This window comes from Labeo rohita, chromosome 8, assembly GCF_022985175.1.
Source record: "Labeo rohita strain BAU-BD-2019 chromosome 8, IGBB_LRoh.1.0, whole genome shotgun sequence".
Lineage (NCBI taxonomy): Eukaryota > Metazoa > Chordata > Actinopteri > Cypriniformes > Cyprinidae > Labeo > Labeo rohita.
The window spans coordinates 13448689-13465584 of record NC_066876.1 but is presented as its reverse complement, the minus strand read 5'-3'; the positions used below and the strand labels follow the sequence as shown (position 1 = coordinate 13465584).

Sequence of the window (16896 nt, the reverse complement as noted above, 5' to 3'; positions counted from 1 at the left end):
ACGCCTATTTAGAGTGCTAAGATGTTATGATGTTACGACTTATTTTATTTCTTTGTTCCAACTTCCAAGTGGGCCTGTAGCCTACGTTAGTCATTAATAAATTATGTTAAAACGTGTATAAATGACTCATTATTGACAAAACGCATTTGAATAATGTCGGGCTGTAAACGGGTTCGGGCTTTTAAAAAGCTGTCAGTCAAAATGTACAGTGTACTTGTCGGGCCTAACTTTTAAGGCCCGATTACAGCTCTAATTCAGACATGCTAGGACAGATGACAGTAAGAGATACAAAGACATTAAGTTTAAGTGAAAATGTTTCCATTTAAGAAAAATGTTTTGCAAAATAATTGACACAGCCAGAAAAAAAAAAACGTTTTGCTTGATTTTTTTCATGTTGTGGTTGCCTACCAGACCAACCACTGTGGAAACATTGTGCAAATTACTACACGTTGCCCTCTGTCAATTATTTTCAAGTTAGCTGTGACAGATTTTTGTGATTCCGTTTCGAATTGTATTTGCTCAATTATGTCCCACAGCAAGAATTAATTTGCGTGGTTATTTTTAAAATTCCAAAATGTCTCATATGAATTTCACTTTCATAGAAGTGTTAAGCATGGATGTAAAATACTTCCATATCGTTACTTTTGATATTTACTTTTAATTGCTGTGTTTTAGAGTGGCTTACTATTCCATCGCAAACTCTCGAAATTACATGTTATCTGTGCATATTAAACTATCTAAAGGAAAATAACCGTAATCATCTTACCTGCTTTGGCGACTGGGAAGCATGTCAACAGGTATACACAAAACAGCATTATCTGAGTAAATGAGTCCGTATGCTTTAAAAAATAGGCCTTGTATATCCTAAAAGGATTAATCTCGATTTGTTTTTCTACCCTTAATCCATCTACTTTCTGACGAAACCGGATCCCCCTGCTGAGCAAGTTCATATTTTTAACAGAAGTGACTTTTCCCCCATGTTAACCCTTAAATTTCATTGGTCAATTTAATCACACGGTACACTATCAAGAAGATAGAAGACCAGCAGTACCATCTAGTGGTCAACAAACGAACTATTCCTTACAAAAATATTTTAGTCTTACTTCTAGCGCTGCTGTATTGCCTTCCACTCAGGTTATACTTCCCGTGGAGGCTGTTATGTCACAGAATAACTCCACAACCTATTGGATGATGACAGTGAAAAAAAAACTTGTTTGTCATGAAAAGCTACTGACTTGTTATTCGAGCAGCATATTCATCTATCACGCTTACTGCTCGCTGACATGGAAGGATTCTTAAGAATTACACTCATCGGTGTCTGTGTGCTTTACATTAACGCCCAAAGTAAGTGTACATTTCTTTTCAACAAATCTTGTAACCTACTTACATTGAAAAAGGAGTAACACCTATGTGTCATTTACCACTTGTTAAAGATTTTTCTGCTAAATTAATGTTTTTATAGCATGTGGGTATGAGTAGCTCATATAAAACTTTTTCACAGTACTCATAGTACATTTAACATATTAGTTGTAACTGTGCGTATATGTTTTTATTTGTATTATCATTATTATTTGCATACTGTAAACAGCTGCAGTAATACTTGCTTATAATTTATCCATACATCCCAAATGATCGCAGTATTTAATATATAAATAAAATTATACAGTATACCCTAAAATTTAACAATGCTAATAATAATAATAATAATAATGACTTGTTAAAATATTTTAGGTTATCATGAATTTGGGTTGATTGGAGCATGCGGTGACGCGGATCAAGAAGATTTCGTTGTCAAATTTGATGATGAACATATGGCACATGTAGACTTAAAAGAGCAGAAAGAAATCATCACATTACCTGATTTTGTTGGCCAAATTGTGGTTCCTTCATTGTATGAGGATGCTAAAAATGGAGTATCTATTTGCAGAACCATCCTTGATATTGTTAAAGAGGTGTACGCCAATTCATCTGAACCACTTGGTAAGAGATAAAACAAGCATAAAAATGTTTAAATGGAATGTTTCAAAAGTCATAATACATTTTTTATTTTTTTCAGAACCCCCCTGGAGCTCAATTTATCCCAAAAGTGATCCAGAGTTGAATGTCCAGAACACCCTGATCTGTCATGTGACTGGATTCTTCCCTCCACCTGTCAGAGTCTTGTGGACCAAGAACAATGTGAATGTGACAGATGAATCAACTCTCAGCAGATATTACCCCAACAAAGATGGGACACTGAATGCATTTTCTCGACTGAGCTTCATTCCAGATGAAGGAGACATTTACAGCTGTTCTGTGGAGCACAAAGCTCTTCAGCAACCTCAAACCAGAACATGGGGTGGGTTTGTATTGTATTTATTATTCACATTTCATCCCCTTTAAAACACATGATGAATTTCACAAATATTTGTGTCTGTGTGTGCAGATGTAGAGATAAAGGAGCCCAATATTGGTCCATCAGTGTTCTGTGGAGTTGGTCTGGCTCTTGGGCTACTGGGTTTGGCCACTGGAGTCTTTTTTATTGCCAAAGGAAATTGATACAATAACACTGACAACTGTAGATGTTCTTTTTTTTTTAGTTCTCATGTATATAAGTTACTTGCATATAAGTTACTTGTTAATTTTGTTCATTTATGTTTTCAAGACTATATATGTAATATGTAATACACAGCAGGTGATATGTTACACCTGAAATAATGTAAAGTCTTCATAAAAGCCGCTTCATTCAGGGGCGGATCTACCGGGGTGGCAGCTGCCACCCTAAGGAAAAGCTGTGCCACCCCACCTGCCACCCCAGAATTATCACAGAATAAATGTGAGCAGTGCTTCATGTGTTACTTTTCAGCCGCTGCGATGACAGCGTAACGCAAAATAATGGCAAAAACACACCTTTTAATAAAATGTGCACGATAGTTGCACTCGCACGCAACGCGCCCAGTGTATTCGACTTCATTAACAAATGACTCTTATGAACCGGTTCTTTTTGAGTCAAAAAAATATACATTCTATACATTCATTCAGTGCTAAAAACAAAAACACATTTCTCAAAAAGTTTACCAATACGTAAGTTAAACATTAAGTAGCAAAACTGATGACACACCAATCAGAATCTCTGCATCCAACAACGGAGAGAGAAATGAACGAATCATTTACATGGATATTATACTTACACATACAGTATAATTATAGTACAGTACCAGTACATTGGATGATGGAAATTTCACTATTCTATATGTACAGTAAACTGTAGTACATGCTGTACACATTCAGAAGTGTGATTGTCAAATTTTATTTGCAACCATTTTTTTTATGTGTAGCCTACTGCATTTTTGCAGACCTGACTGAAATGACTACCTAGAGATATAGTCTTGTGTCAGGAGACCAAACAGTACTGCATACTAGTACTGTATACTCTAATGAAATTTAGCCATGTGAAGAGGATGATGAATTTAATTTTTTATTTTATTTTTTGGTGCATACCAAGTTCATTTACAGTTCTTTGGTATTTGAACTTTTCATCTGCTGCAAGATTACTTTACAGTAGAAAATATTGTTTTCCCCAAAAGTTAATGGCTGAATTAGCAATCTGTAATTTAATTTATGTTGTATACTGTAAAAGACATCGAGTTTCAAATTAATTCCTAATAAGAGTTTTTTTGTTAGTGTTATTGATCTCACGAGTGTTCACTGGGCAGGAAAGTCGTTGTTGTATTTGAATTGTGTGTAATCATTTAAGAATAATAACTAGATTGAAACATTTGAAATACATGTTTATGCTGGCTTGTCTTAAGACTTGTTTAAAAAAACATAAATAGTTTGGTCATTTACATGTTCTAGATGTTTGCTAAAGTGTTGCTAGTTGGTTGCTAGGATATTCTGGGTGGTTGCTAGGATCTTGCTATGCAGTTGCTGGGGTGTTGCTAGATTTTATGGATTATTGTGTGTCATGAGTGATTATAGACATTCACACCTCTGTTAATAACAGAAAATCAAACACTGTTTCCAAAACTGATCCAGTTTCAGTGCTTTGATATTTTAATATTTCTTTCTAATGTTAGGAAATTAACATTAAATCATCGACATTAACATCATAAACTTGCACTAAAACATGATTTATACCATCTAAGTAGTAATTTAATAGAATCGCAATATTTGTGAACACAACTGTGTATGCCAGACTATAAATCTAAAAATATGCATGGGGGCTTTCTTTGGTGTTGCCACCCCTCATACACCTCATCCCACCCCTTTGCCACCTAATTTTTTTTTTCTAGATCCGCCCCTGCGCTTCATGCACCATCCTTTATCATTACTCCAACGAATGAGACAGACAGATAGTCAAGCTGCATCAATCACAAATTGTCAGACTACAGTGGGTCCACAGCTGAACAGCAGAACTACAGAAGCGTGATTTAGCCGGTTAGCAAGACGTGCAGGGTTGTTACACAACATAACATACACAACTACGTATTTTGAACAATCGCTAGAAAATACAATCTTTGTAGATTCATCATCTTTTGGAAGTGAATATAAAACAGTTTTACTCACAGCGTATGATACAGCGTCTTCCGTATAATGTACTGTAAATTTCCATGTGACCTAAACCCCATAGAAATTTATGGGCGGGCAAGTTGTTCGTGATGTAGAACGTGGGTGGACATTATGCAAATCTGTTACTTCGTGACGTGTGGCCGTAACAGAAAAAGATTCGAAATCTTGACAACTCGTGTAGGCAAATGTGAGTCAACTCTTTTTTTTTTGATAGACAATAACTTTATCGTGCACTGTCGGCTTCACAACTACACACTACATGACACACTGCATGAAAGATCATATTTGAAAACGCATAATAGGGGCACTTTAAATTTTCCCAGTGTAAATTAGCTGATCATATTGTTTGTGGGTTAGACAGAAGCTTGATTTTCCAGTTTGATGAGTTGAGATGCCAAACTGGGCTGGCATTAGTTATGACATTTACTGTAACTGCAGTCAGGCTCATTCCATCTCTATGCCAGTGAAACAACACTGAATGCACAATGCAGTATGATCGCGTGATACACCTGGCCTTGTTGTTGCCTATTTGGTTTGAAACAGGTAAGATGTAGTCTGTTTTTAGTAATGACTAAATAGTTCTACTGTACATTGATTTTTGTTTATACTTCAATAAGAAAATCTTTATACTAAAAAATGAATTCAAAATGTTTTTTTTTTTCAAAGTTCAACGGACTGTACCAGAACATACTGTATGATTACTTTACTGTCTAATTGTTTGTTGGCTGCTTTTTTCTTAGTTCATGGACGTTATGGATTCATCCTAGCTCTCTGCCGTGTACTTAATTCACTACAAAATGTTGAGTTTATATACTCACTCAATTATGACAAAACAGAACTGCTGAGATTCAACAGTACTGAGAATAAAGTTGTTGCTTACACTGAATATGCAATGAAATGGGCAGATGATTTTAATAAAAAACCTGAGTGGCTACACAAGGAGGCTGAAAAAATTATTGCCCACTGCAAGCGCTATGGTCAGCTATTCCTCCCGGAGGTAGAAAAAACAGGTGAGATGCATTTAACACTAAAACTTTTTGAAACAGCACACATGAATCAGTACCAACCACAAAATGAACCTCATCATGTCTACAGTAAAGCCAGAAGTCATCGTCCGGACAGTAAGACAAGCGAGTGGTAAAATTCCAGCCATGTTGATCTGCAGTGCCTATGACTTCTACCCCAAACCCATCAAACTGACATGGATGAGAGATGATAAAGAGATGACAGCTGATGTGACATCCACTGAGGAGCTGGCTGATGGAGACTGGTACTACCAGATTCACTCCCACCTGGAATATTTCCCTAAACCTGGAGAGAAGATCTCCTGTGTGGTGCAGCACGCCAGCTCCAATAAACCCATGATCTATGACTTGGGTGAGAACAAAGCCAATACTATAAATATGACCACAGAAACCAAACTATAGCTTTTAATATCTGCTTGTTCTCTAGTTTTTATTGTAACAATAGTCAAAGTCACACAGCACTACAAAGAGACACAAACATTGATTCCCACAGAAGATATTAGTTTGAAGATACTATAGAAAATATACAGAAGACATTGTTTATTAGTTCCAGATAATTAAATAGGATACTCTTTTGTTTGTTCCAACAATTTAACCAACCACATAGAAGTTGTGTTCAGGCTAGCAAATTATTGCTCATTGGTGCTGTTGGACTTAATTTTAGTATAATTCCTACAAGTCCTACCCATTGGGTTGTCTTCTAGACTTAGTGACGGAATTGTGTGCATTGCATAACAAACCATTGAATATTTTAGCATAATTTTATTTTATTTTGCAGGTCCATCTCTTTCAGAGTCTGACAGGAATAAGCTTATAACAGGTGCTGCAGGTCTGGTGTTGGGGCTGATTATGGCAGTAGGAGGACTGATTTACTGTAAACGAAAACACACAGGTTAGTGTGCAGACACACACTCACACACCCAGTTAAAAATTTCAATGTTTATTATTTTAGTGCATTATAAAAATGCTCATGACTTTTTTTTTTTAATTATCTTTTATTTTTTAGCACTCATCATATCAGCTGGAAGTCAACAACTTGCATGCTCTGAACCTCTGCAGACACCCAGCAATGCTGAAGAGTAGTAGATGAACAGTGAATAACAGACTGTATCAGCATATGAAAGACACTGAAACCCTCCATAAGATCTGCAGTGACAAAAATGTTTGCCAAAAAGAACCAGTTCAGCTGCAAGTTTTATTGATCGAATTTAGTTTATTAACTATAAATTAACTAACTGATTAATTTCAGATTAACTGCAAGTGATTGCAAGATCAAAGAGAGAGAGGTTTTCCTCTGTGGTTTGTTCTAATTGCTCATATTCCTTTTTGCAAAGGTTAATGAAAATTAATATACATTTGTATGTTGATTCATCATCTATTTCAGGGGTGCTCAACCCTGGTCCTGGGGATCGACTTTTCTGCAGAGTTCAGCTCCAACCCTGACCAGCTAATTAGGATCTCAAGGAGCACTTGATAATTACAGACAGGTGTGTTTGATTAGGGTTGGAACTAAACTCTGCAGGAAAGTCGATCTCCAGGAACAGGTTTGGGCACCCCTGATCTATTTATTCAATCTAGGGCGCATGCTCTGTCATAGACATCTGTCACACCCCTGTGGGCTGTTTCTGTGGTTTTTCCCTATGTATGCCCTTATTTGGTCTTTCCTGTTCCGTCTTCAATTATTACGTCATTGTTTAATCGTTCACACCTGTCTCCCTCTGATTAGCTTGTGTATTTAAGGTTGGTTTTGTTCTCCACTGGTTAGTCGGTTCTTAACCTCTTCTAGTGTTATTGTTTCAAATGAATGATCAATTAATCGTTCCTGGTCGTTCCTGGTCGTTCCTGGTCGTTCCTGGTCGTTCCTGGTCGTTCCTGGTCGTTCCTGGTCGTTCCTGGTCGTTCCTGGTCGTTCCTGGTCGTTCCTGGTCGTTCCTGGTCGTTCCTGGTCGTTCCTGGTCGTTCCTGGTCGATTTGTGGATTATTTAATAAAAGTGCATGTTCCTGATCTTTAAGTTGACTCAACAAATTGTTTTTTACAGTGTAGTGCATTTTTTAATAATACTCCTCATTCCCCACACACGACGCCCGTGACAACATCTCAGTGAAAATAAATTTATTATTATTATTATTATTATTATTATTATTATTATTATTATTATTAGGAATGCACAACATTGGATTTTTGGAGCTTTATTCAATAAAAAACACAGTCTAGATTTTATTTGTGTAGTTTACTTTTATTTTATTAGAAGTAGGCCAACAGCTTCCTCTACAGAATTTTAGCCACTTTCAGGCTGGTCTTAGCTGGTTACTTCCAGCTTAAACCGGCCTACCAGCCTAGGCCTTTTTTTTAGCAGGGATATGCAGATATTTACATTTAAAGCCATTAATGGTCCGATAATAAAGTAAATGATGATGATTATTGTTGCCTTTGCCAATATATGTGTTTTTTATTTATTTTTACATTTTGTTCTCCAGAGCAGGAAAAAATGAGAAACTGCTAATTAAACAGAAAGAGAATAGCAGACAGTATTAATGGTAAAGATAGACTAGATGTGATCTAATCATTTGCTGATCATTTATCATGATATGTCTTATTTGAACTGAAATATAGGATATATAAAGTCACAAAGTTCATTTAGAAATATTTTAAATATGCAATGATGTGAAAAATGTTCTGCAATCGATTGGTTACACTGATGTCTGGCCAGTAATGGAAGAGCAGAAGATTAGATCTGCCGCAAAGAATTACTTTATTTTTTGCATTGCCTTTAAGGCAGATTAATTAGGCTGTGTGTATTTGCCTACGATTTCACTGGACAATTTAACCACACAATCCATCAAAAAAATTAAAATAAATAAATAGTAAAAGTACCATAAGCCTATTCTTTGTTGGATCAGTCAGTTTTTGATGAAATTCTCAGAGAAGGTCAGATTTAATTATTAAAATCTAAAAGTTTTAATAGTTTTAATGATGTTAATGATGTTGATGGTTATCCAGCAGTACCATCTAATGGTCAACAAGCGCACTAATACGTAAATACAAATTCGCTGTTCACTGACAATGGAAGGATTCTTAAGAATTACACTCATCAGTGTCTCTGTGCTTTACATTAACGCCCAAAATAAGTATACAACCATAAAACCCTCTGTGTTGTTGCCACCTGCTTAATGTATTACATCAAAATTAGATCCTAACAGAACATTAGCCTATCCTTTTAACTAATTGTTATCTTTGCACCATCAGTTAAGGTGCTATAGATGGTGTTGTTGTTGTTTTAATGTTTGTGCAATATGTACAGCATGTGGGTATGAGTAGCTGATATATAACATTATCTATACATTCAAAGTGTTACTGTAATTGTAAATGTAGGTATGTTTGTTTTATTATTATTTACATACATAGATGTAGTTTTACTTGCATCTGACAAAGGTCACAAATAATTCTCCAATAATTAATAAATCTTTTATAGCTGTAAATGTATATTTATATAAATATCCTAAATTATCTTGATATAATGATTTAATAATATTTTTTATTATTATTTGTCTGTACAAGTATAATTCTATTAATTACTACTACTAATAAATAATAACAATAAAAATTAATAATAACAAAAATTTGATCTGTAAAAAAATTTGATGATAAGAGGAAGCACACATGGACTTCAAAGAGCAGAAAGAAATCATCACATTACCTGAACCTGTTGGCCAAATTGATCTTCCTTCACTGTATAAAGATGCTAACAAAGTTGCATATTTGTATATCCTTCTTTGATACTTTAAGGTGTACACTAATTTATCTCAGTCAACTGTAGACAAAAACAGGCATGAACAAAACATGTTTTACTGAAATGTTCGCAATGTCACATTATGATGGTGGTTTCTATCTTTTCCAGAACCCAAATGGGACACTGAATTTTACAGACAAGCACAGACATTTACAGTGCTTCTGTGGAGCACAAAGCCCTTGAACAACCTCAGACCAGAATATGGGGTGGGTTTGTATTTTATTTATCATTTATTCCCCTTTAAAAAAACATGATAAATTTCACAAATATTTGTGTCTGTGTGTGCAGATGTGGAGATAAAGTGTTCTGTAGAGTTGGTCTGACTCGGGTTGCTGGGTCTCTCCAAAGTCTTTTTATTGCTAAAGGACACTGATACAATAGCACAATGACAACTGTCGATGTTCTTTTGTTTTAGTTCTCATGCAAAGTTGCTCAGGTGAAGTTAATAGAATTTATTTTAGTATTAATTTTGTTAATTTATGTTTTCAGGGTTCTATATTGTAATACGCAAAGGACGTGCTACACCTGAAATAGTGTACAATGGCTGTATAAGTCTTTATAAGACATGATATAATATTGTACTGCTGCATATAGGTACTGAGGCATTTTTTATTCACAGAATGTACTTCAAGAATGGAAATGTACATGTCTTGTTGATAATCACATTTTTTTAAAAGAAAGAAATACATGATTCATCAGCAAACAAAGGTTATACGTTTTGGGATAAGAACAGAAATATTGCATATTTTATGGGGTTAAAGGGTGACCAAAATCTTATGTGTATTCAGTTGGAAAAACTCAAATTACAAAAACTACTTGACTCAGATGAATAAACAATTAGTTTACAAACATCAGCCATTCACCAGCAAATACCCACAGAACTTTTACTTCAGTTTTTTTTGGGGTTTTTTTCAGTTCAGCTCTTGTGAAAAACATCCCAGTGTAAGTTACATGATCACATGTGGTTTGTGGATCAGTCATAAGCTTGATTTTTCCAGTTTGATGAGTTGAGATGCCAAACTGGGCTGGCATTAAGTTAAGAAATTTACTGTAACTGCGCTCAGGCTCATTCCATCTCTGTGTCAGCAAACACTGAATGCACAATGCAGTGTCATCATGTGATATATCTGGCCTTGTTCTTAAACTTATTTGAAACAGGTCAGGTAGAGTCTGTTTTTAATACATTTTTTTGTTTATACCTGAATGAGTAAATTATTTTATTATTACTTGCAAAGTTCAGTCTAAAGGATTGTTGGCTGCTTGTTTTTTTTCAGTTCATGGCCATTATGAATTAATTCTAGCTCTCTGCCGTGTACATGGTTCTCTGCAAAATGTTGAGGTTATTTACTCAATTTATTATGACAAAACTGAATTGCTAAGATTCAACAGTACTGATGAGTTCGTTGTTGCTTATACTGAATATGCAATGAAATGGGCAGATGGATTTAGTAAAAAGTGGCTACATAATCAAGCAGAGAAAAACAGTAGAGACTGCAAAAACATGATAGAAAATGCATTAAACCAAACATATCAATAAAAACCAAACATACCATATACAAACGTATATAAAAATGCAAAATTAACCGTATTATTTCAACAGTAAAACCAGAAGTCATCAACCGGTCAATAAGGCAAGCCAGTAGTAAAATTCCAGCCATGTTGATCTGCAGTGCCTATGACTTCTACCCCAAACCCATCAAACTGACATGGATGAGAGATGATAAAGAGATGACAGCTGATGTGACGTCCACTGAGGAGCTGGCTGATGGAGACTGGTACTACCAGATCCACTCCCACCTGGAATATTTCCCCAAACCTGGAGAGAAGATCTCCTGCGTGTTGGAGCATGCCAGCTCCAATAAAGCCATGATCTATGATTTGGGTGAGAACAGAGCTGACATTGCAAAATATGACCACAGAAACCAAACTATATTTTCTGCTATACCGGTTTCCTTTATTGTTTTCATCTTAACAACAGCTGAAGTCACACAGCACTGCAAAGACTCTGGAAATAATCTTTGATTCCTACAAAAGATATATGTTTGAAGATATTATAGAAGATATGCAGAAGAAGTACAGACGATATTGCTTATTATTTTCCAAGGATTAAAAAGAAAACTATTTTGTTTGCTGTATAGCAACCAACCACAGAAAAGTCTTGTTCAAGCATATTATTATTGCTCATTGGTGCTTTTTAGCATATTGTTAGTATAATTGCTACAGTCAGATCATGATAAAGCAACATAAAACACATATATATACATACATAAGAAAATACAGAAAATAAAGTGTTGATTTAGACATTCCCATGTTATTTTTAAAAACCAAAACTCTCAAGGAACTCGTCTGGTTGTTTTTTTATTAATTGCAATTTTATCTCAAGATCATAACAGGTGCTGCAGGAGTGGTGTTGGGGGTGATTATGGCAGCAGGAGGACTGATCTACTATAAAAGAAGACACAAAGGTTAGTGTGCAGACACACTCACATACAAAAAAATTCAATAAGGCATTAGAAATGTCTTGGTTTCTCCATTTACGTTTAAAAAAAAAACTGTGTAATTTCCATTTATTAGCAAATGCCATATCAGCTGGAAGTCAAGACAGCAGACACTCTGAACATCTGCAGGCACTGAGCGGCACTGAAGAGTTGTAGGAATACACTGCCTGGCCAAAAAAAGGTTGAACGGTTGAATACTGAATTTGTAACCGGTCCAATTAAATATTGGAGCGTGCAACTTTTCTTTTACACATTCAGTGTAAAGTCAAATCCTAAAGACTTTTAATGGGAATAAGGTCAAGACTCTGTGTTGGCAAGTCTTTCACAGTTTGATCTTGATGAATCTTGATCGTCATCCTGGAACATGGACATGGGTACATCTTACAACATGGTTGTTTGAGAAATGAAAAGCTACTGTTGTGTTGTGTATTATTGATTTTTCAAACAAAAAGGAGTTCCCTTGGCATATATATATATATATATATATATATATATAGTTTTGTTTTGTTATACAGTATAAATTAATCCATGTTCATCTGTTGATTCTACATCGGTCTATGGAGTGTATGCACAGGAGTGTGAAATCTGGTATTTATTCTTTTTTATTGTAAATACAAATAGTGTAAATATAAAACTGTAGTATTTGTAATCATGTTTTACCATGTTTTTTTATTTTGCACAGATTAAAGGTGTCATTAACTGAGAAATCAAAATGTCCTTGATCTTTTAACAAAAGGTCATTGAACTACAAAAATAAACCTTCTTGGTAGTCTAAAAACAGTTTATATTGAAGCCAATCTGCGAAAACAGGTGGCTATACACCACCTCCGCAATAGAAGATCAAGGCCTGATTCTACATCAGCGCCTGTTTAGCCGTGCCCAGCTAATTGCGCATGCAGTTCATGACCTCCTTAAGAGACGGACACAACAACAAAATAGCTATATGTGCTAATAAAAAAGGTGTGAGGAAGTTTGAAAGAATAAATTCCTGATCTTTGTCATTTATACGGGAATATGTGTTTTCCAAAGCAAGAAAAAATGAGGAACTAAAATTGAAATGAGAGAAAGAAGCACAGACCATACAGTTGATGACTGATGTGATTTCATCATTTGCTGATCATTCAATTAGATATGCCTTCAGATTCAGATGTATGCTATATAAAGTCAGAATATTTTAAATATGTATTTATGTGAAAACTATTCTGCAATCATTATAAACTGATGTTTTGGCCTGTGACCAGAGAGCACATAGATCTGCCACAAAGATTCCCGTTTAGTTTTTACATTATTTTACATTCTTTTAGTTATTACGTTTTAGTTCTCAAATGAATTATCCTATGTTAGCTTAGTAACATAACAATTGCTGGATTTATAAAACATATAAATAAAACTCTAGATTTCATTGCATTTTATTTGTTTGGGTGTCTTGCTGCTTTTAAAGTCTGTTGTCAGTTGACCATGTGTACAGAGCATTCTTGAGAACTTCCACATAATGATAGCCAGCTCGTAAATTTTTTCACGTCTTGCTTTTCGATTTAATATAAAATTACTAATAAAACACATTTTAGTACTTTTAAGTGCAGAAAGTCATTAAAATAAAGAAATAAATAAGCTCAGACACAAACAGCATGGTGAATTATGTAAATGGTTCACTACAAATTAAATAAGTTAAATGTTAATCATATAAGAATTAAATAATGCATTCAGTATGAATCAATATGAATTTGAAATATTTTAGATTTATCTTTTTACATACATTTAATAACAGTTTTATCTTGAACTGTAAAAGCTATTAAATAGCCTATATTCAACCAGCACAAACTTGTTACTGCTGTAGGTTTCTTACTCTAAATTTAGTCTGAATCATTTAATGCACAGCTCTATTTTTGACATCAGCTTTCAGATGTTTCGTTCTGTTATTACTGTCAATCATATCAAATGACTTGCGCATATTTCCAGCAATCAGCCCCATCAAACCCAATCACGCACACCTGAACACCAAGGTCTTTAGTTACTTGATAATTACAGGCATGTTTGTTGAAGCAGGGATGGAACTGATGTCTGCAGAAGGTAGACCAACAGGAGAAGGGTTAGAAGCCCCCTGGCCTAGACTATTGTTAATAACTGTTTTACATAAGCAAAAAATAAGTTGATTAGTGGGAGCCAAAGTGCCTGGGTTTCGCCTGCTTAGTGAGTTCATATTTATAATAGGCGTCAATTTTTAAAGTAGCCATCTGGCTAAAAAAAACTACTCTTTGCTTTACTTCACAAATCATTTCCATTCTTACACATCACTAGTTCTGGCACATTAAAATAAGTTCTCTTTGTGGATCAGTCCATTTTAATAAAATTATCAGAGAATGCCAGTTGACATTTGAATTGATAGTTTTATGTTGTTAACAGTATGTGTTATGTTGTTGCTGATGGTTTTCCAGCAGTACCATCTAGTGATCAACAAACAAAATGGAAAGCCGCTGCCTCTGAGAGGGCCATTTTTATCGCTGTTAGCTTACTACTGAAATGAAAGTGATTGAAATGATTCTTAAGAATTACACTCATCAGTGTCTGTGTGCTTTACATTAATGCCCTAAGTATTTTATTTATTTATTTATTTATTGTTTGTTTGTTTGTTTGTTTATTTTTTGGTCAACTGTTTTGTGCCACCTGCTTAAAATTGTATTGAATCTAATTGTACAGAGTACGTCTGAACAGAACATTAGCAAAAGGCAAGAGAAAATATTCTGATGCAGTGTCACAGTAACGGGAAAATAGTTCAATGAGCATTCACATACAAGCTCATGCTGTGAGCACAGCAAAAAGAGACAAACAGAGCAAAAGCACAACAGTTTAGAGGTTTCTCTGAGTAATTTCTTGTTTGTCAAGTGCCAACTAATCAAACAAGTGGTTATTAATAGAAGTGGTGGATCACACAATGGCATTGGTAAATTAGGTAGTATCATATACAGAGCATTCTCCTGAATTAGTATATATAAATGTAATAGATTAATACATATTTTACTGTAAACAAATATTATATTAATATTAATGTATTATTTTGCTCTGATACATTGATGGTTTGTCAGGTACTGCAGAGAGTGATTTTTTTTTTTACAGAATGTACTTGAAGAATGGAAATGTACATGTTTTGTTGATAATGACACATTTTAAAAGAAAAAAAAATAAACTCTCCATCAGCAAACAATTAAAGTAAAATGAACAAACAGTTTATAATAAGCAGCCATTTGACAGCAAATACCCACAGAACTTTTACTAAAGTTTTTTTGCAGCTCAGTTCTTGTGAAAAATCTCTGAGTGTAAGTAACACAATTGCATGTGGTTTGTGGGTCAGTCATAAGCTTGATGTTCTAGTTTGATGAGTTACAATGGGAAACTGGGCTGGCATTAGTTAAGATATTTACAATAATGATGCTCAGACTCATTCCATTTCTCATCGCGTGATGTATCTGACCTCATTATCTACTTTGTTTGAAACAGGTGAGATATAATCTGTTTTGAATAATGATTGCATATTTATGCATTAATTTTGTGTTTGTACTTGACTAAGAACATGATTATTGAAGTGTCTAATGGTTTGTTGTTGACTGTTTTCTCAGTTCATGCATTTCATTATTCATTCATCCTAATTGTCTGCCGTGTACTTGATTCTCTACAAAATGTTGAGCTTATATACTCAATCTATTATGACAAAACCGAAATGCTGAGATTCCACAATACTGAGAATAAAGTAGATGGTTACACTGAATATACAATGAAATGGGTTGAGGACTTAAATAAAAAACCTGAGTGGCTACAGCCGACTGCAAGCGCTTTGGGCAGCAATTCCTCCCTAAGGAAGGAATAACAGGTGAGATGCATTAAACCAGTGGTGCCCAACCCTGTTCCTTGAGATCGACTTTCCTGCAGAATTTAGTTCCAACCCTAATCAAACACACCTGTCTGTAATTATCAAGTGCTCCTTGAGATCCTAATTAGCGGGTTCAGGTGTGTTTGGTCAGGGTTAAAGCTGAACTCTGCAGTAAAGTCGATCTCCAGGACCAGGGTTGAGCAGCCTTGCATTAAACACTAAAAATGTTTGGGAATCACCCAGAGAATCAATGTGAAACACAAAGTGAACCTCATTATGTCTACAGTAAAACCAGAAGTCACATTTCAGTCAGTAAGGCAAGCCAGTGGTAAAAGTCCAGCCATGTTGATCTGCAGTGCCTATATATGACTTCTACCCCAAACCCATCAAACTGACATGGATGAGAGATGATGAAGAGATGACAGCTGATGTGACATCCACTGAGGAGCTAGGACAAGATTATGGCTGCAGGAGGGCTGATCTACTATAAAAGAAAACACACAGGTTATTCACATAAACATCTTCAAAAAAACAAAACAAAAAACAATAGGGCATTAGAAATCTATTTTTTACATCAACTGATATGTGGAAAAATGCTCATTATCTAATTTCCATGATCTTTCATTTACTAGCACTCATCATATCAGCTGGAAGTCAATACATTAGATGCTCTGAACGTCTGCAGACAATCAGCAACACTGAAGAGCAGTATGAACATTTTTTGACAGACTGTATCTGGATATGAAAAACACTGAAACCCTCCATAAGATCTTCAGAGACAAAAGAGGGGGGAGGGGGAGGGGGGGTGTAGTGGTAAATACATACATTATTTTAATACATAGTGTGTTAAAAGAACATTTAAGTTTATGGAGCCTATCAATAGTGCCTCAAAATAGCACAGCTAAGTACACCATAGATCTTCTTAAGATTATCTTACCAAAGAATATTTTTTGGTATACTGAGTACAAAATTAGTGTGTGAAAATAGAGCACTATCCATTATGGAACTGCCCTTTTTTTCACCTGGGGTAGTTGGTGCTACACAGTGTATGCTCAATACACTGATTACATTACTTGACCACCTTCACTGATGTTTAGTATTTTTATAGAAATAAAAATCGTTCAGTTGGAAAAAATACGCTACAATTCTAATCTGAGAGCATCTGC

At 35.0% G+C, this 16896-nt stretch overlaps 3 protein-coding genes and 1 pseudogene across 3 annotated transcripts; all 4 read left to right on the top strand.

Annotated features, from left to right (window-relative positions):
- Positions 1–1925: 1925 nt before the first annotated feature.
- On the top strand, positions 1926–2737 carry LOC127169910 (H-2 class II histocompatibility antigen, A-K alpha chain-like; the record flags this gene model as incomplete). Its single annotated transcript, XM_051117584.1, has 3 exons — positions 1926–1980; positions 2057–2338; positions 2426–2737. Coding segments are annotated over 3 exons (450 nt in total), but the record flags the coding sequence as incomplete, so codon positions are not given.
- Positions 2738–5004: 2267 nt separating this feature from the next.
- LOC127170206 (rano class II histocompatibility antigen, A beta chain) lies at positions 5005–7368 on the top strand. The gene is made up of 5 exons (XM_051118042.1): positions 5005–5094; positions 5292–5561; positions 5647–5928; positions 6355–6468; positions 6583–7368. Exons 1-5 carry the CDS (start codon positions 5037–5039, stop codon positions 6657–6659), a joined length of 801 nt encoding a protein of 266 aa, XP_050973999.1. The 5' UTR covers positions 5005–5036; the 3' UTR covers positions 6660–7368.
- Positions 7369–9477: 2109 nt separating this feature from the next.
- On the top strand, positions 9478–11837 carry LOC127170212 (boLa class II histocompatibility antigen, DQB*0101 beta chain-like). Its single transcript, XM_051118048.1, has 3 exons — positions 9478–9573; positions 10968–11269; positions 11751–11837. Exons 2-3 carry the CDS (start codon positions 11024–11026, stop codon positions 11835–11837), a joined length of 333 nt encoding a protein of 110 aa, XP_050974005.1. The 5' UTR covers positions 9478–9573; positions 10968–11023.
- Positions 11838–15323: 3486 nt separating this feature from the next.
- Positions 15324–16455, top strand: LOC127169909 (HLA class II histocompatibility antigen, DQ beta 2 chain-like; annotated as a pseudogene).
- The last annotated feature ends 441 nt before the right edge of the window (positions 16456–16896 follow it).

Coding starts and splice junctions, on each gene's coding strand:
- LOC127170212 (XM_051118048.1), top strand. CDS start 11,024: ATGTTGATCTGCAGTGCCTATGACTTCTACCCCAAACCCATCAAACTG. Junction 11,270..11,750: donor GTGAGAACAGAGCTGACATT/GCAAAATATGAC, acceptor TTTTATCTCAAG/ATCATAACAGGTGCTGCAGG.
- LOC127170206 (XM_051118042.1), top strand. CDS start 5,037: ATGCAGTATGATCGCGTGATACACCTGGCCTTGTTGTTGCCTATTTGG. Junction 5,929..6,354: donor ACCCATGATCTATGACTTGG/GTGAGAACAAAG, acceptor TTTATTTTGCAG/GTCCATCTCTTTCAGAGTCT. Junction 6,469..6,582: donor CTGTAAACGAAAACACACAG/GTTAGTGTGCAG, acceptor TTTATTTTTTAG/CACTCATCATATCAGCTGGA.